General features: G+C 35.2%; 1 protein-coding gene across 1 annotated transcript in view; it reads left to right on the forward strand.

Moving 5' to 3' along the window:
• NFATC3 (nuclear factor of activated T cells 3) overlaps positions 1 to 20,437 on the forward strand; it is a 35,776-nt gene that overhangs the window by 6,639 nt on the left and 8,700 nt on the right. The window contains exons 4-7 of the mRNA XM_042780883.1: positions 6,519 to 6,718; positions 10,629 to 10,801; positions 13,280 to 13,420; positions 19,923 to 19,978. Coding sequence (XP_042636817.1) covers positions 6,519 to 6,718; positions 10,629 to 10,801; positions 13,280 to 13,420; positions 19,923 to 19,978 — 570 coding nt within the window. The remainder of the gene's footprint in view (positions 1 to 6,518; positions 6,719 to 10,628; positions 10,802 to 13,279; positions 13,421 to 19,922; positions 19,979 to 20,437) is intronic.

Genomic DNA, 20,437 nt, shown 5'->3' on the forward strand with positions numbered 1-20,437 from the left:
TATTCATACATGCATCACTACACTGCAATTAAAAGGAACAAACTATTGATACAATCAACTACTTGGCTAGATCTCCAGGGAGTTATGCTGAGTGAAAAAAGTCAACCTTAAAAGGTTACATACTGTATTATTTTATTTATATGACATTCTCAAAATGGCAAAATTGTTGATATGGAGAATAGATTAATGGTTGCCAGGAAACAGGCTTGCGGGTGTGGGTATAAAAGTGTAGCGTAGGGACGGTCTTTGTCATGATGGAACAGTTCATATCTTGATGGGGTTGGGCTGTGGGGTAGGTTTGTTACTTAAATCTTTACATGGGATAAAATTGCATAAAACTACATACACAAACATACAAACGAAAGCGCATGTTTAAAAAAAATGACAATAACAGTATGGTCTCTAGATTAGTGAACAGTGTTGTACTAGTGTCAATTCCTGGTTTGATGTGCTACAGTTAAATGTTATAGTTTCACATTCTGCTACAGTTGGTGGAAGCTTGGTGAAGGGCAATAAACTTTTGTAGCTTCTTGTGAGCCTATAATTATTTCAAAATGAGGAATTTTAAAAATATCTATTATATAATGATAATTTTTATTAAGGCATAAATATTTTGAGTCTTACTCAAAAAGTTAATTGAAACTTGAGAAATGAGTTTGCACTTGAAACATTTTTGTATACCAAAATCCATTTTCTTGTGATGATTTTTTAAATATGATGTTAACATTTTCAATTTTATGAAATAACTATTAAAGACATTTAATTTTGTATTTTCAGTATCTTGATAGTGTGTTGTCATGTTTCTAGTAGATTCAGATCCCTTCCTGTAAGTAATTTAGCAGAACTGGTAATAGAACTGCTTTTATTGAAGCTGCTCTATTCTGTCCTGTAGTGACCTTCAGGCTTTAACCCTCCAGCTTTAGTTAAATTAAGCAGGCACAGACCTTTGCTGTGGAAACGATACATAACATAACAAACAACTTGGCTTACTTTCTTCTACAAAGAAGGTGGACTGAAGAGAAGTACGCTGGTAGTATACTGATACTAATTGAAAGGTTTTAGAGAGTAATATTAACAGCAGCAATAATTTGTTTATTACATACAACATAATGCTCCTCTGGGGATACGACATGGGATGATAATCTAAGGAGTTTATTTGATGTTCCCTTAAAATTCCTGAGATGTAAAAGAGTAACCCTATCTATCTTACTCTATAGTATATATGCTTAGAGCAGATACTGGCAGAAATGTGTATTATAAAGTATATTCCTTTGAAATTTCATGTCATGATTCCTTTCCCCAACACCAGTTCATTTTATTATCAAAGTATAAAGGACAGGTGGCATGTGTGTTTGCCAAGCTGGCATTAATGTGAGTCATCTAATACGATTGGGATTCTGGTATAGAGTACGGTGCGTTCTGTGATATTTAGATAACTTAGCAATAACATTTTTTGTTTATATTTTCTATTTGGATTTATCTGGTTCAATTCAGCCAGTTATTTCAATGGCTATAATTTTTTTTTAATAGTTTATACTTTGGTTATTGTTGAGAATATACACAGCAAAACATACAGTGATTCAGCAGTTCCTGTATGTACAGTTCAGTAACATCGATTACATTCCTTGAGTTGTGGAACCATTCTTACTCTCTGTTTCTGAATTGTTCTTCCCCCATTAGCATAAACTCACTGCCCCCTAAGGTTCCTATCTAATCTTTCAAGTTAATGTTGTCAATTTGATCCCGTGTAGATTGTTCTTAAAAAAAGCGTGATGTTCAAGGCAGACATTCTTACTAGTTTAGATAAACTATTGTCTGGTGTTAAGAGAACTTAGGGGTTATTTTTGGGTTAAATCTTAAAGATTATTTTAAGGCAGTAGTTTCAGGGTTCATCCACCTTCCATGGCTCCAGAAAGTTGAAAGTCCTTGAGAATTGGAAATTCTGTTCAGCCTTTTTTCCTTTTTGATCAGAATTATTCTATAGAATCTTTGATCAAAATACTCAGTAATGGTAGCAAGCACCATCCTGTATTTCTGGTTTTATGACAAAGATGGCAATTGTTCACGGAGGCAGTTAGCTACACATTCCATTTCCTATTCCTGACTCTCCTTCTTCCTCTCTTGCTCCAGAAAAATAGAGATCACTTGTGCCTTGGATGGCTGCTAGCAGGCTTTTAAGACCCAAGGCACCATGCAGTGAACTAGGAGGTAAAACAGAATTGTTAAGCCAGTTAACTGGGATATCCATGAAACCATAACCCATAACCCTAAACCTCCAAACTAAGGAACTAAATCTCATGAAGTGTTTGGTTGTGCATAAGCAGCCTCAGCAGCTACTCTTTTGTTTTTAATTTTTAATGTGATTTGGGTGAAAGTTTACAGATCAAATTGGTTTTTCATTCAGCAATACGTATACATTTTGTTTTATGACATTCATTGCAGTTCCCACAATATAACCACCCTCTTCCCACTTCCTCCCTGTGCTTACCATTTCCTTTCATCCTTCTTTCCTATTCCTACCTGCCTTCTAAACTTTATGCCTGGGCGGATGCTTCCCTTTTGATCTCATGTGGTTGATTGTTCTAATGAGTGCATACTTTTCGTAGTATTACTGTTCACCTTATAGGCCTGTCTGTTGTTTGGCTGGAAGGGCCTTGGGGATGAATTCAGTTACAGGCTTGAAGGATGTCTAAGGGCCATAGTCTTGAGGGTCCCCCCAGTCTCTCAAACCAGTAAGTCTGGTCTTTTTTTTATGATTTTGAGTTTTGTTGCACATTTTTCTCCCATTCTGTTCAGGATCTCCTATTGTGATCCCTTTCAGAGTGGTCGGCAATGATAGCTGGCACTGTCTTGTTCTTTTGGTCTCAGGGTAGTGGAGGCTGGGGTTCACATGGCCCATTAATCCTAATTGTTTTCTTACATCTTTGCTTTTCTTCCCTCTTCTTTGCTCCGGACGAGGAGAGAACAACAATTGCACTACGCTTTTTGTTGTTGTAGTAAATATTTTATACAACTTTTGTCAATTCCACTTTTTACAAGTGTACAACTTAACTGACAGTAGTTACAGTCATCAGCTGTGCAACCCTACCCTTAATCAATTTGATTTTTCCATCACTGTAAACTGAAACTCAGTTCTCCATAAGCAGTAATCCGTCTTCCGCCTTCCCTCCTGCCCCTGGAAACCACTAATAAACTTTGGTCTCTATATATTTGCTTGTTCTTGTCTTTTTATGTGGCTGTAATTCTTGTTTAAATAATTACATTGAATAACCTCATGAGTTATTTTGCTGTAACAAATTGTACTCTCTTATTCCAAAATCCATTCTTTCAGCAGTGATCAAATGTCTCTTTTTTTGTGCCATGCCAGGCACTATACTAGGCTCTAGAGATCTATTGGCAAATAATGACACTCTCTTCTTATCACAGTACTTAGGGGCTAGTGCTAAAGTTGTGCTCCACTAGATGAACAATTGTTTCCATAGAATAATTTGTTCAGTTTAAGGAAAAACAGGTGTAACAGAAAAAAAAAAAAAAAAAGGCTAATCACTTATTAGACATGAGTTTGGAGAATTAATCTTTCTTAACTAAGAAAGCTTTCTTAGATTCTACATCTGTAAACTGAAAAAAATGACAAGTGTTCTATAGGAGTTTTAGGATTAAATGAACAAGTTTAATTAAAACAATATATTCCTACCCTTTACTCTGTATCCCCACTTTTTCACCTCTGTGCACAAATGTGGTTAAGTCTCATTCAGTATTATCATTTAGCCCATCTGCCTCTAAACAAAACAAAAGAGAAAAATGCCTAAACTTTACTTGGGCACATATACATACATATATGCACATACTTTGATTTTTTCTTTAGTTATTGATTTAATTAGGCATTACTTTTATTGTCATCATTTTGACATTTTATATTCTTGATGGAGTATTTTCCATTTAACTCAAATTTTAAAAATATTTAACTCGTTTATATTAAAATATGTAAAAGATGTCATAGTGAAAAATACTGATAGATTTCTTCACTACATAAATATTAAAATATTTGCAGAAAACTGCAACTTCCAGTTAAATATAGTAAATTGAACAAATGTATTTACTTTCACTAGACATGAGACAGCTGCAACTTAAGCTGGCTGGTTGGAAGGAAAGTACCAATAAGAAGTACAAGTCACTTTGCACTAAAGAACTCTACAAGAGCTCAGAAATTTGAGGCGTTGGGTATCTTTAAAAGTGGGATTTGAAGTGAGGCTGAAAGCAGAAGGATTAGGTGAAAGTCTATAAAAGAAACAGACTTCCCAAATTTTTCTGTTAAGTAATATAGCCAAGTAATAATGCTTGTCCCAGCCTGGAGAACACTGGAGATCAACTGTTTAGAGAGAATAAAATGGAGCTTCTGAGTTGTAGAATAGCTGAAGGCAGGACTTGAGGCTCTTACTGAGTGAAAGGGTAGGGGAATATGGGGGACATACAATGAAAGTCTGTATACTGAGTCGTGACACATCTGACCAACTTCCTTTTCTCAACCCCCAGAATATTTGTAACAGATTTACGTGCCCTAGAGAGGAATACCGGAAGATTTCCTTTTTGGGAAACTGGTCAAAGAGAAATGTAGATTCTGAGAGAGAAATAAAGTTTACTTTTAATATGTTTAATAACTGGGTTTTTCTTTTATATGCAAACTGATGGAAAAGGCAGTTGTTAACTCTAGCCAAACAAAAGGTTTACCAAAAAGGAAATATAGTTAAAATACACTGCATGGCTCATCTGTAAGTAGTACGTACACAGTCACAGTGCAAACATTGCATGCTGATTTATCATTAAAAAACAAAAGTATGGTTTTACTGGGAGGATGAGGGGAGGAGGAAGTATATGTGTTATTCAAGAGCCAACCTCTCTATCTTTTGTGGTAGATAATCAAAGATAATATACCTAAATTTAAAAGAAAAATTAAAAAATAGCAGTATAAACATGCTCATTAGAAATATAGAAGTAAATTCCAGAAGAAACAGCTAAAGTAATTGAAAGTCGTTCCCTCTTGAGGAGCAGAAATTGAGATCAAAGTCATGATAAATTGAAAAATGGATTTGTAATTTCTAAAACAAAGAGTCACTGTATATAAAGAGCTTGTGTAGATTAATAACACAATCAAAAGACAAATAAATTATACAGTCACAAAAGGTGGCAAATATAGACTATTACCATTTTTCTATTTTTTGCTACTTTGATAGCTTAGAAATTGTTATCTCATTTATTTGAAATTTAATGGGATTGAGCCTTCTTCATTTATTTATTAGCCATTTCTTTCCTACTTTATATGTTTTACTTATATCCTTTGAGGAAGATGTTTTAGATTATGATTTGTCATCCTTCTTGAGTCTGGAATTATTTCTGCAGTGTGAACTATAATAAAGAATCTTGCTTGTTGAAAAACATTTTCATAAGCCTTTGGTGGTCATGCCCCTGGATCTTTGTGCCTCTTTACTTGGAAATCTTACAGACCAGTAGTTCTCACCCCTATCAGACCCAACCTCATCATTTTTCTTTTTAAGCAGATATTTTGTGATGCCTGGGCAGCGTTTTGTTCCATTGTAGATAGAGGGTTGCTCTGAATTGGAACCAACTTGATGGGGCCTAAGAAATACAACTTTCTTAACTTGAAATGGAAATTCAAAGATAATGTGATTTCCCTACACATAATTAAAGTTATCAACATAATCCTGTAATATTAAGAGAAATAAAGATGAAAAACTAAATTATAATAAAATAGTATGTTTCAAAAATGAAAAGATCTGGTAATGATTATAGAAGACACGGTGGAGTAGTCATATAATTGTACATGCAGAATCACTGAGAGTTACAGGTGCAAAGGGAAGTGTGTTGACCAGCAACTGAAATTCCTTGAGTGGCATTACTGGACGTGATTTGCGAAATAGTGAACTCTTGGTAAAATTGCCCTTAATTTACATGATAGTTGCATTCATGAAAAGTTTATATATGTTAAAACTATAGGGGTTTTTTTTTTGTATTTACATATAACAAGAAATTAGATTCTAAATTCAGGTAATTATAAACTTTTCCATGTACATGAATGCCTGATGGGATATTCTGAAGTTCTGTGCAACATAAGGTAGTTCTTCATGTTGAAGAACTATGACTATACCATGTTTTAAGAAAGACTAGAATCTCTATCCTCTAATCTGAATGGTTAAGGTTAATGTTGCCAGGAGTATGGAATCAGTATTTCTTTTGTGTTCTCCACAGCAGACTAACTAGGCTTTACAAAATTTTAATTAATCCAGATACTTAGAACAAAAATACATCCCTTTGTAACATATTCCAGTGTTTTATAACAGATGTCAGAAGTTTAGAGAGTTGTTCATTGATTACACTTTGATTGTTACTTTTTTTGAAATAACATTCTGTGTAGCAGGAGTATATGATGCAGCCATAATGGCCTTACTGTTGTAAAATTCATTAATGAATTGTGCTTTTCTGTGTTTGTTTTTCCTAATTAGCTCCTGGGCTATAGTGAAAAACCGATAAATCTACAGATGTTTATTGGTACAGCAGATGATCGATATTTACGACCTCATGCATTTTACCAGGTGCATCGAATCACTGGGAAGACTGTTGCTACTGCAAGCCAAGAGATAATAATTGCTAGCACAAAAGTTCTGGAAATTCCACTTCTTCCTGAAAACAATATGTCAGCCAGGTATCTTGAGATATAGCACATAATGGATAGTTCTTTTCTGAAACAACTTTGAGGGAAAATATGTATTTCTTTTTTTAGTACAAAAATGAAACATTTATTGCTCTAAGTTAACTGATTGACATTATGTAAATAATTGTAATACACTTGTTAAGGGTGGTAGTATAGTTTCAGAAAGAAAATTCAATTTGGCAAGTGTTTAGGGACCATGTACTACCAGCTGTGCATCATGCTAGGTGATAGGGATAAAAATATATAGACTTTCTTTCAGTTGACTCAGAGTCTAATAGGGTAGATAATAAATAATTGCAATACAGATAATTGCTAAGTTTTCTTAAAGAAAACTTTGACTCTGCATCCAGGCATACCATTTGACCCATTTGCAAGTGAAGTGAGATGGCCAGCCTTTTAAGGAGAATGCAGTAGGGTTTTGTTCATGTGGATTGGTTAGGATTAAACATGTTGTCTATAACAGAAATCTGAAAATATAATGTCTTGACAGTTAGAGGTAGTTTTTTTTTTTTTTTAAATAAAATTTTGTTGTTGTTAAGAATATACATCAAAATACAGACCAGTTCAACAATTTCTACAGGTACCATCTAGTGGTATTGATTACATTCTTCAAATTGTGCAACATTCTCACCCTCTCTTTTTTGAGTTATGCCTTCTCCATTAGCATATTCTCTACCCCCCTGAGATTCCTATCTATTCTTTGAGTTGCGTTATTAGTTTGATCCCATACCAAAAAAACCAAACTCACTACCGTTGAGTTGGATCTGACTCATAGCAACCCCTCCTTGGGTTTCCAAGGCGGTATCTCTGCAGAAGTAGATTGCCCAATTCTTCCTTCTGAGAATTGGCTGGTGAATTTGAACCGCCCGCCTTCTGGTTAGCAGTCAAATGCCTTAGGTACTACACCACCAGAACTCCTCCCATGTAAACTAAAAAGATCATAATGCTCAAGGCAGACCTTTTTGACTAGTTAAACTCTTGTTTGGTTTAAGAAGACTTCAGGGGATATTTTTGGTTTAAGGCTTAAAGATTATCTCAGGGCAATAGTTTCAGGGGTTAATCCACCCTCCATGGCTCCAAAAAGTCTAGAGTCCTTGAGAATTTGAAATTCTCTTCTGCCTTTTCTCCCTTTTGATCAGGATTCTTCCATGGAATCTTTGATTAAAATGTTTAGTAGTAGTAGCCATCCAATTCTGGTCTCAAGGCAAAGGAGGCAGTTGTTCATGGAGGCAATTCCATATCCTTCTCCTATTTTGACTCTCCTTCTTCCTCTGTTGTTCCAAGTGAATAGAGACTAATTGTGCCTCGGACAGCTGCTTGCGAGTTCTTAAGACCCCAGGCACTATACAGTGAACTAGGAGTTAGAACAGAAGCACTAAAAACGTTATTAAGCCAGTTTACTGGGATATCCCATGAAATCATGACTCTAAACCAAAGAACCGTAAGGTGTTTGTTTGTACATAAGCAGCCTCAGCAGATACTGTTCTTTGTTGCTGTTTTTGTAAATATATCTGTCACACAATTATTGCCAGTTCTACTTTTTACATGTGTGCAACTTATTGACAGGAATTGTTATAATCAAGTGTGATATTTCTGTTATTTTACTAGAGGTTTACTTTTTAATCACATAAAAGAAGTACTTAGCATTTTAGGGCTAGCGCAGTGGCTGCATAAGTTATGAGGGCCCAAGCTCTTCTTCCTTGTACCCTACCCCACCACGCACACACTTGAATCTTCTCTGGTTATTCTCTTTGCCCTGGCTATTAAATTGGAGAAGAGGAATAGGATCCAAAGCTATGGCAATGTTGTGTGTATCAAAGAAGGGATTGGGTATGGAGACTTCTGACAAGTAGGAAGTTACCCACCCAGACCCCTTTCCGATGTACTTATGGATAACAGGCCGCTAATGCTAAACGAGCCTATCTTACCTCGTAACTAATTACTAGAATAATCTGTGGTAATTGAATATAATATAGTATCAAACAGTGGTAGGTATAATTCTTGAATGATATGTAAAACGATTGTTCAAAATAATTTATGCATAAGTGAGTCTTAGAAATGGATAGAGTGGCTTTCCTGTTTTTTTAGACAATATGGTAGATTAAGATTGGTGGATATTACCCTTGTTTTGCCTATTAACCCACAGGTTTGGTCATTTCAAGTGTAATCTATCATAGATGTTGAGTCTTTATTCAAGACCAGTATAGTAACCCATAAGCCAGAGAGCCATCCTATAAGACTCTTTAAATATAGGGTAATAGTATTCGTTGCCTTACGTAGTCATGACTCCTTCCTGTTTTTAAAACTGAATGGATATAGATGTGACAGTGTTATACCTAATCTAAAATATAGTTGTAATTTTAAACAGAATTTAATAAGATTTTCATTTCTACTTATTAGGGTTGTTTGTTTATGTTTTTTTTTTTTTTTTTTTGCATTCTTTGAGCCACAGTTTTAAGATTGTTATTTCTGATAATTTCAACTAGAAATTTCCATTAGATCTGCCATTAGAACCTTAGCTTCCTGCTAAAATACATTTACTTAATACCCAATGGAAAGGAAGATAATATAATCTTTGTGATCCATAGGTAGCCAGTGGTTATTTTCAAAATTGTTTGCTTTTTAAAAATTTTCTTCTCTATGTGTCTTTCTGAAGTTGAAAATATTTGAAGAGTTTAAAATTTTGTTTTTGATTCTTTCTTGTGCTTTTCTACTTCTTACTTGATAACCATTCCATAATCTGTTGTCCTTCAAAGAGCTTTCTGCACCCTCTGGGCAATTAGCTTAAACTTGAAACTATTGGTGGATAAAGTAAAAGTACAAATAACAAGACAAGCTATATAATAAATAAGCTTTGAATTAAGTAGAATGTCTGACCGTTAGTTATCTGGTTATTTTGTTCTTCCAGTATATAAATTGAACAAAGATATACCATGGTTACTGTTGTTTCCTACCATGATTGTATGTTAAACAACCATACTTAAGTAATATATTTTGAGTATAATGAAAATTTAGACCTAAAATGAAGCACTTTAATCTTACACGTATGTTCCTTAGAAATGCAAGAATCTTGGCTTAATGGATTGCTCTTATTAATAAATGCAGTACTATAAAAGTCTAGATATGCTATTGATGATTATTTGTAGTCCTGCAGATAAATCTTTTCTGACTTAGTTATGTGTATAGGATAAAATAGTCTTAACTTTATGTTTCAATTATGTAGATTTGTGTAATAAACCACTCTAAAGTATAATGATTTTAAGCAATAACTTTTCATATTTCTCATGATTCTTTGGGTTGATTGGTATAGCTAGTCCATTTACTTAGTGTTGGCTTGGTGGGGTCATTCATGCACCTGGATTCAGCTGGAAGCTCAGCTGGGGTAGAAATGTCCACTTTGCTGGAGTGGCTAGAATAGATGAGTATTGTGTGGGTTTTTCTGTCTAGAGTGCTAGTTGGACTCTTGGATAGTGGCTCAAGCTCCAAGAGAGCAAAAGTAGAAGCTACCAGGATTCTTAAGAGCTAGACTCATAAATTTCACAGCATCACTTTGCCACACTCTGTTTGTCAAAGAAAGTAACAAAGGGCAGCCCTTAAGGAGAAGGGGACGTAGACTCCAACTCTTATTAGGAGGAATGGCATACAAATAAAGGAATGGGGAAGAATTATTGACAGCAGCCTTTGCCATTAATCTACCAAGTTTATTTGCACTGTTGTCTGACAAAACTATTTTGAAACTCTAAATTAAAGTAGGAGAGAGTAGCAGTCATACATGTCTTTCATTTTTGGCTTGATTTTATTTAATGATAGTTCTTCTCTGCCAAATGAACCCTATCTATGTAGTTGACTTATTTCGAACCACTGATTATTAGTAAACAAAATTTTTACATTTTTCTTCTAGTATCGACTGTGCAGGTATTTTGAAACTCCGCAATTCAGATATAGAACTTCGAAAAGGAGAGACTGATATTGGCAGAAAGAATACTAGAGTACGACTTGTGTTTCGTGTACACATCCCACAGCCCAATGGAAAAGTCCTTTCGCTGCAGACAGCTTCTATACCTGTTGAATGCTGTAAGTGAGCATGTGGTGATGCTTTAAGATTTGTTTTATAATAGGTTGCTTTCTGTTTTGCTTGTAATTTATTGCTTGAATCAAAAATGTAAACTGAGGCACACAGTCTGAGTACTGGTGTGAATTTCTTATATGGAAGTGAATTAACATGTTTAGGTGGGAAAAGAACTGATTTTGGGATTAGAAAATGGTTTTTCACTGTAGTTTTCACCTATTTAGTGGTATGACTATAGACATACTGTCTTGAACACACTTGTCTTCTCTTATGTTTAAATGAAGGGGGTTAGCTTGATGGCAGTTAAGAACCAAGTCATGAAGCTATGACTTTGATACTGTAAGTGTTACTTGGTTGTCTTTGGCTCATTAAAATGCTGCTTGCTCTTCATGTTGGAAGATGCCTATCTCTATAAGCTCACCCCTCAGCTAAATAAGGATTTACTGGGTTTTTTGATTGTTAGTTTGTTTCTTAACCACAAAATTATTTACAACATCAGATTGAAAAAGTGAATACTTTTATCCCTGATTTACAAAGGCAAGATAGGAGAAAATATCCTAGAACCTGATGTCTATTCAGGCCTTGGAGGACCATGTACCCTTGGGCAGGTTAGCTGATAAGACTGAAATACTGAGACTGGTGTTCAGGTCTTTAGGGTGTAGACTTAGAAATTTCTGATTTCATACAGTAATTTCACATAGGAGGAAACTGAGGCACAAGTATCTCAAGTACTCATCCATGGTTACTTGCTCAGTGGTAACAGGGCTATGCCTAGAACACAGATTTTCTGAGTACTCATACAATTACTATACCATTTTATTTCTTTTAACCTAATGCACTTGTCTTAATTTGTCCTGTTTCCATTTATACTATCATCGACATTTTCCCATATCATGAAATATTCTGTAAAAAAAATTATTTTTAACACAGAATATTCTAGTATGGTTATGTCATCTATTAAACACATTTTAACTTTGTTACTGAGAATGTACCTGTAATGGCCATTTTCTGTTATTAACATCTAAAGCTTGAGTTGATCTACTCCTTCAAGCAGTCAGTACTTGTTTTGATGCCCATTTCCTTTGAGCCATTTGGAACAATAGGGACATAAATTTTTTTTTTTTTTTTTTTTAATTGTGATTTGGGTAAAAGCTTATACAGCAAATTCACTTTCCATACAGCAGCTCTCATACACTTTGTCTCATGACCATAAGTATTTTCTGAAATGTAAGTTGGTGCCTGGTACTTGCCAAGATGTGGTTGGTTGACTCTAAATCCCAGAGCCATCTCCTATGGAAGGATCTATTTTAATATTCTCTTTGAATGGAGCAGGGGCCCCTACTTGCTACCAGAGTAGGCATTAAATAGTTGGGAGAGACAAGTTACAGTAAACTTTTCTGAAGGCACGCAGGTTAAAATTTCTCTAAATATTGTGCTGCCAAATAAAGCACAGCTTACTCTCAGAGCCACCAGTTTTCTACCCAAGTAGTAGGACTAAATAAAAGTAAGCCAGAGAGAAGCCTAGACATCTAGAGATTTGACAAGAAGAACATTAGAACCTAAGCCTTCAGAAGAAATGTAGTCTACAGCCTGGAGCTTAAATAAGGGTTTTTGTTTGTTTGTTTGTTTGTTTGTTTTTAAAAAAAAAACAAAAAAAACACAGAAATAGGATCTCCAGTCAATGTCAGAGAAGAGTGGCACCAAGAACACTATTTATCAAGGTTGATAATTTAAATCATACTACTAAGGCTTATGAAAAATTATGTTGGATGTACTCTGGGAAGGCAGAGAACTATGCAGTGACTATTGAAAAATTTGCATCTATTAAAAAAAAGATCAGTACATATTCTAGTATGCTTTAGTTATTTAGAAAAGTGATCAAAATGGAACCCATATGTGGCAGTATTGCTCAATAAATAACTCTTGACAAGGTGTTTTCTTGATGAAAGGGCTACTTGGTATTTGTCCTATAATAGTTCCTCAGAAATTTCTTTTCTCTAAATTGTATGCAGTATAATAATACATTATTTGCTTTTTATAGTTAGATTTATGAACTTTAGCAGACTGGTATTTGTACGGAAGAAGAGTCAATATGAAGTCATAGGATTGAGTTAATTTCTTTCTATTAGTTGATACTATGTTTTCTAAAAATTTGTTTAGTGGATAGTAATCATTGCTATTGTCTTGAATTTTAAAAGCCTGAATGATATTATATACCTAATCTTATGATAGTAGATAGTATTAACTTAGTTATCTTTTCAGGTTTACATAATGGATATCATAGATAGTCATCTTTTTTGTTAAAATAGGAAAATGTCACTCATTGTAATTGACATTAATCTCAGAATTTACTTTCTGTATTTGCATCTTATAGCTTCAGTTGTATGAAAGATTATAAACTAATATCTTATTTCTTGTATGAAAGATTATAAACTAATATCTTATTTCTTCTCAACTTTTTTTGGGGGAAAAAAAAACAACAGCCCAGCGATCTGCTCAAGAACTTCCTCATATTGAGAAGTACAGTATCAACAGTTGTCCTGTCAATGGAGGTCATGAAATGATTGTAACTGGATCTAATTTTCTTCCAGAATCTAAAATCATTTTTCTTGAAAAAGGACAAGGTAAGTAATAAAATATTTGAGTTGATTGGCTTCAGAGTGAGGGACAAGAGGATGAAGTAAATTATTCAGATGTCTCATGATACTAATGACAAAATAGTTCCCCTAAAGCTGTAGATATCCTTTGTGTAGTAGAGCTTATTGTAAACCAAACATATTGAATTTTTATATAAATGTTAAGTGCTCTCTAAGGAATGTCTCAAAAGTAGAACATTCTAGCAAATCTGCTAGATATGTACTGAGGAGAATTGAAAACTTGTCCACACATAAACTAGTACACAAATGTTTATAGCAGCATTAGTAAAAAAGTAGAAATAGCCCATGTGCCTGCCAAATGATAGTTGGATAAACAAAATATGGTCTATTCATACAGTAGAATATTTTCAGCCCTAAAAAAAATAAAGCACTGATTCATGCTACAACATAGTTGAACCTTGAAAACCTACTAAGTGAAAGAAGCTTGCATAAAAAACCACATGCTGTGTTGGTTCCCTTTGTATGTAATGAACAGACGAAAGGTCCCTGGGTGGTGCAGACCATCCACACTCCTGGTAACCCAAATGTTGCCTGTTTGAATCCATCCAGTGACACAGTGGAAGATCCAGGCCTGGTGAGTGGCTTCTATAAATATTACAGCCAGCCCAGCTCCGAAACCTGCAGTCTCCCCAAATGAATACATGAACAAACAAATGCCTAAAATGACCGGGCCAATACATAGAAACAGAAAATAAATTAATAGATGCCAGGGTTTGGGGCAGAGGGTAAATGGGGAGTGACTGCTAATGGATACAGGATTTCTTTCTGGGGTGATAAAACTATTCTATTCTAGAACTAGATAATGGTCTGGTGATGGTTGCGCAACTCTGAAGATACTAAAAAACTCTGAATTAATTTGCTTTAAAAGGATGATTTTTATGGAATGTGAAGTTTATCAGTGAAAACAAAGATAAGTCCTGTGCCCATCAGGGGATTTGATCCTGTCCCTTCTTGAACATATTTAAAACATTTTTTCAAATTAATCCCCTTTTGTATATTTTTAAACATTTAAAAAATTGTGAAATATCATTTTTATAAGAATAATATAATCAGTACTTACATACCTGCTGCCCAGTTTAAGAAATAGAACTTTTATATTTGAAGGCCTCTTGGTGTTCCTTCCCAAAAGGATCCCTCTCCTGAAGTAGCCATGCTTTTCTTTGTAGTTTTTATTTTGTATATATTGTTTTTCAACCCGTTTTTAGACTTTATATAATTATGCATGTATTCTGAAAATTACCTTTTTTTTTTCTCAGAGGTCATCATTAATATTTATAAGATTCATCCATACAAATGGAAGTCTCTCACTCTGACTACTGTACAGTTTCTCTGTGTCTGAATGTAGCATGGTTTATTATCTGTTCTCTCACTGTTTGAATGTAGCATGATTTATCATCCAGTCTCTTCCTAGGCATTTGGCTATGTATCTTGAGCTTTGGATTTGAATTTCCTGATTTCTTTTGCAGTTACGAGCCCTTCAGTTTTCCTTTTTTTCCACAAACAAAAATAAACGTTTGTGTCTGTCCTTTTTTTTTTCTGTTTATTTGTCATTTTCCTATTGACTAACAAAAATTATATGTTCTGGATATCAAAGTTGGGTTGAGGAAGTGTCTATATTGGCTTGTCTCACTTGCCTTTGAACATGTGGCAGAGCTTACCTCTGAAACCTTCTGTGCTGGTGTCTTTGTTGGAAGCGTCTTTCTTTCTTTAATTTTTATTGTGATTTGGGTGAAAATTTAGAGCAAATTCATTTTCCTTACAGCAGTTCATATACATTTTATCTCATGACATCGAATGCAATTCCTTACAATGTAACAGCTCTCTTCCCACTTCCTCCCCGTGGTTACCTCTTCCCTGTGTCTTTCCCTTCCAAGCATTCTTGCTGCTCCCCTAGCTGTCTCCCTTTGCACACACTTCCGTTCTGTTGTCCCATGATTGATAACTCTAAATAGTGTATCTACCTGATGTAAGTATACACCCTATCTGCCTGTCTTTCGTTTGGATGGAAGTCACAGGAGTGATTTCAAGGTTTGTTCCACATTGTTCCCCCACTGTATCCAGGATCTCTTGCACCGATCCCCCCTCTGAGTAGTTGACAGTGGTAGCCAGATGCCATCTAGTTCTTCTGGTCTCGTGGTCATATAGGCTGAGGATCGCATGATCTACCAGTCCCTTGCACTAATTGTTTCCATGCGAAGCTTTATTAACTTCTGAAAAAATTTTACTCATGGTTATAGGACCATTCAAGTTTAATTTTTTCTTGAGTTAGTTTTGGTCATTTATATTTTTCTAAGATTATATTCTTTTCACCTAAATCTTTAAATGTATTGACATTAATTTGTTCATAATATTCTCTTTCTGCATCTGTAGTTATAACACCTTTTTAATTCCTGCTATTTTTTATTTGCATCATCACTGTTTTTTGAATTAGTCTTTCTAACGTTTTTGGCTTATTAATCCTTTCAGTTGTGTCTTTGTTCTCTGTTTCACTAATTTCTATACTCTTTCTTTTCACTGTTTTTTACTGTTCTTTTTCCTAATTTAATGCTGATTTATTTTCATGTTTGTGTGTGGAAGTATAGATATAATAAAACATTTACTGTTTTCATGGTTTTTTTCCACTTAAGTACGTACAGCTCTGTAGAGTTCTCATCCCCTATCTCTGTGATTTCATCACTGCTTTTTTCACTGACTTAAATCCTTTTTCTCAGAGTTTGAATATATCCAAGTCCCCTTTCCTAAACATTGCCTTTCCCTGGACTCTGTCATATTCTTCATCTATCTCTGTATTTCTCTTCCACTTATCATTTTAAAATGAGTAATGTCATCTACTTTTATTTCCTTACCTACGATTTACTATGTAATCTTTTGTCTTTCAGTCCTTTGAAATCATAACCTAAAAATCCATTTGATAACCAACCACCCTCTCTCTTTCCTTAATACCCTTTTCTTTCTTGGTGTTTGTGTAGTTGTATTTAACTGGTTCTAAGCATATCTTTAACTATTTGCACTTGTTTTGTTTACCAGTTTTCCTGGCCCTTAAATACTGATATTTCCCAAGATTCAGTGTTTGGCTTTTTTTTGTTTTTTCCCCCATTACATTTCTTCTTTCAGGGAAATTTCGTCAGCTCCTAAATCTCTATCTGTAGCTTCATTCTTTGTCTTAAACTTCTGACCTGCACTCTAAAGTCTCCACTGGATATTGCCACATCAGTGTCTAACTGATAATTAAAATAGGAATATTCTGACCCTCAAAACCAGTTTATTTCAGTGGATTTTCTAACATGATGAATAATGGCAGAACTTCTTTGTCTTAGGCTAGAAACCATGTGGCTGTCTTCTTCACCCTTAAAATTTATTTCCCTCAACCTCAGCCATGCCTAGTACCCTGCCTGTCTGCAAGAAATAGCAGTGCATTAGATAGGAGCCTTAGGGGGGCAGTGAGTTTATGTTAATGGGGGAGGAACAACTCAGGAAGGGAGTGTGAGAATTGTACAGCTTGAAGAGTGTGATCAATATCACTCAGTTGCTGCTGTAGAGCATAGAGGGGGAGTCTTTTATCCACTGAGTAATAGAAAAGTAAGTTAGAATTTTTGCACGTTTAGAAGAGAGATAGTTACTTTCCTAGTATTAAAATTAAAGTTTAGGAAAGGTAAACAGTTGGTGTCTTTCTTTGCTTTTGAGTGTAGGGAAATTAGGAATGAAAGCTTATTAGAAGATTCTTGTTGAAATTATCATTAATTGATTTGTCTAAATTAAGTAAAAAACAACAGATTTAGTAAAGAAAATATATATAGTAGGCAAAAGATAATGTCATTCAGTAGAAACAGTTGAATGAGTGTGTTTTGCTGTATATAATGTTAACAATAGCAACAAAATAAATTTTTTTTCAAAAAAGGAATAGCAGTTCTTTTTCACAGTTTATTAATTTAGTTATTCATGAAGCACCTGCTGTCTGAAAGTCACTAGTCTAGGCATTGGCAGATATAATGACTACACCTTCAGGTTGCCTGCTTTGATAGAACTTACATTCTAGTGGGGTAACAGACAGACAGTAAGCATATAAACAAGTAAGTGAGCAAGATAATTACTAATAATAGTGCTGTGAAGTAAGAGAGTGACTAAATTGTGAACTATGTATATCAGATAATAAAGGAACATCTTTCTGTAGAGGTCACATTTTATGTGAAACGACGAGTATAAGGAAAAGTCAGTGTCTCAAAGCTTTCCCTCCTTTTCAACTGTAAAAACTCATTTGTGCCTCAGTAAAATAAATATGTATGTATAAGACTATTCCATTACAGACTTCCTTTTATTTAACCCAGCGCTTCACATTTAAGAGTATTTGATTTAAATTTAATCATGTGAAATGGTGGCAGTTACTGGCCACCAAGAGATTACAGTTGTGAACATGTAATACCCATTCTGAAAGCATTTCAGTGATCTTTTCATTTTTTAGGCTCATTAATATGGCATTCAGTCCGTAATCTCCTTATCTTTCTTGCCTCATTTCTTACCACTCCCTGCTTCATACTCTGTACTCCTTCATCACAGCTGCTTATGGTTGCAAAGATACGTGATTTCTTGTCTTTACTCATACTGTGTCTCCTCTGCCTAAATGTCCCTTCCTCATGTCACCTTATCCTCAAGCCTTAGTTCAAGAGCTCCTCTAGGAAACCACCCCAAGACTAGGTTAAGCACCATGACCTCTGTGTTCTTGGTATATCCAGAGTATACCTTTATTAATGATCGTACCTGTCACATTTCATTATAATGAATTGTTTATATTTGCTTTTACCCACAGACTGAAAAGTAGGGTATCTTATCTCCATCATCTAGTAAACCAAAGGCACATAGACACCCAGCAAGTGATTGCTGAACTTCTCTGTAATTCTAAGTAGGTATGGCACTTGTGTCTCAGAGATTAGTTATTATCTGGTTACTGCAAGGGATTTGATGCATTCTTGGTATCTTCACAGACTACATGATGATTTCATGCTGGCTATGAAGGTGCTATATGGGTTAGTCACAATAATGGGATTGCCTATTACATAAAAAAAAAATCTTTTGAGTAGCAGCATGTGTGTAATCTGGAGTAAAAGCTTTAGCAGATGGGACAGTTCCTAGGTGAACAGTTTGAAGAAACAAAGTGTGCTGGCCACATTTTCAGGTGACCCAACTCTAGAAAGCCTACCTAGCAAATATTTTAGAAAATTGTCAGGATCCATAAAGATCCTAACAAGGTAAGTAATTTAGCAAAACAAAGTTTAGTAGGGAGAAATTAACATTAAAAGGATTTGGAGAAAAAAACATCAGCTGCATAAGTGTACAGTGTGGGAGCTTAAGCTGGAGTTTAACAGTGGGAAGTATGGCAGACTGAGGGACATTTGTCTACACAAGTGCCTCAGTAAAATATATAAATAAAACAGACTTACTGTGAGAGTTGGTGTGATGCAGCTGCCAGGAAAGATTTCATTAACAGACAGCATCTCTGCGTAGGGTGGTAGGAGTCTCAGTCATTCTCTACCATGTGGGGTTATTTCTTATGTGGACTATGCAGTCCTGGGCCTGATGTATTTGGAGGGAGATGGTTACACTGGAGCAGGATGTCCAGAGAAGAGCCACCAGGAAGGCTAAAATACTGTGTAAGGGAAAAGTGCAGAACTCGGGATGCTAGCCAGGAGACGAGGAGACGTAGGCACATATGATAGCTGCTTTGAAGCTTCTGAAATTTTGTCTTTCAGAGAAGTAAACCAAAACCAAACCCATAGCAGTCGAGATGATTCCAACTCATAGCAACCCTATTGGATAGATAGAACTGCCCTGTAGGATGTGCAAGGCTGTAACTCTTTATGGAAGCAGGTTGCTACATCTTTCTTCTGTAGAGCAGCTGGTGAATCAAAACACTGGCCTTTCAGTTAGCAGCAGAACACTTAACAGCTGTGCCACTATTCAGATTTTTGGAGGGTGGGCACCAGGAATAGTGCTGCTTAGACCAGTGGTTGGCTACTATAAGGAGCAAATTTTATTTATCATGAAGAGCTTTCCAGCAGATGTCCAAAGATGGGATGAGTTGGGGTTACCTGGTGATGAAGTGAGTTTCCCATCACATGGAGTTTACAAGCAGAAGTTGGGTACCATTTAGTGGAGTGCTCTCAGAGGACTCTCAAACTTTAATTGGATGGATATCTCCTTGGGTTTCCGAGATGGTATCTCTATGGAAGTAGATTGCCCAGTCTTCCTTCTGATTTGGATGGATAGGTAGAACAAACTGTGGGACCTGCTAACCTGGACCTTAGATGTTTCTTCCATTTGTTTTTTCTCATGGGTACGCATTATATTTTCATAATGAAAGTCAGCAAGAAAGTTTCCCATTACCAAGAAATTTGTGCTACTACATGCATTAGATGTTGTTTGTATGCTTTCTGACTTGAATTGCTTTTAACTGTAATTTGTTTGCTTTCAACAGATGGACGACCTCAGTGGGAGGTAGAAGGGAAAATAATCAGGGAAAAATGTCAAGGGGTGAGAAATTTACTTTCTTACTTTACAGTACTTAAGTTTAATGAGAAAATTGAACAATGCTGCTTTATGATACAGACAGAGTCTTTATTGAGTAATACAAAAGTAAATTAGAATTTTTAGAAGTTAGAAGAGAGATACTTTCCTAATATTAAAATTAAAGTTTAGAAAAGATAAATAGTTGGTCTTTCTTCCCTTTTTTATGTATAGGGAATTAGAAATGAAAGATTATCAGAAAGTTCTTACTGATATTATCATTAAATGATTTCTCTGAGTTCTGTTAAAAAAGTTTTACTGAAGAACATATATAGTGGCAAAAGATAGGAGGAGGAGAAATCCTCAGAGGTTTGTGTATTTAACTGTTCCTAACTCTGCAGCTGCTTTATTAAGCCTTCCAGGAATCCACACTGAAAGCTGTAGTCCGTAGTCCCTTCATCCCAGTTGGAATGGATACAGAACCTT

Source organism: Orycteropus afer, unplaced genomic scaffold (assembly GCF_000298275.1).
Source record: "Orycteropus afer afer isolate SDZICR_OR568_19922 unplaced genomic scaffold, OryAfe1.0 scaffold00067, whole genome shotgun sequence".
Classification (NCBI taxonomy): domain Eukaryota; kingdom Metazoa; phylum Chordata; class Mammalia; order Tubulidentata; family Orycteropodidae; genus Orycteropus; species Orycteropus afer.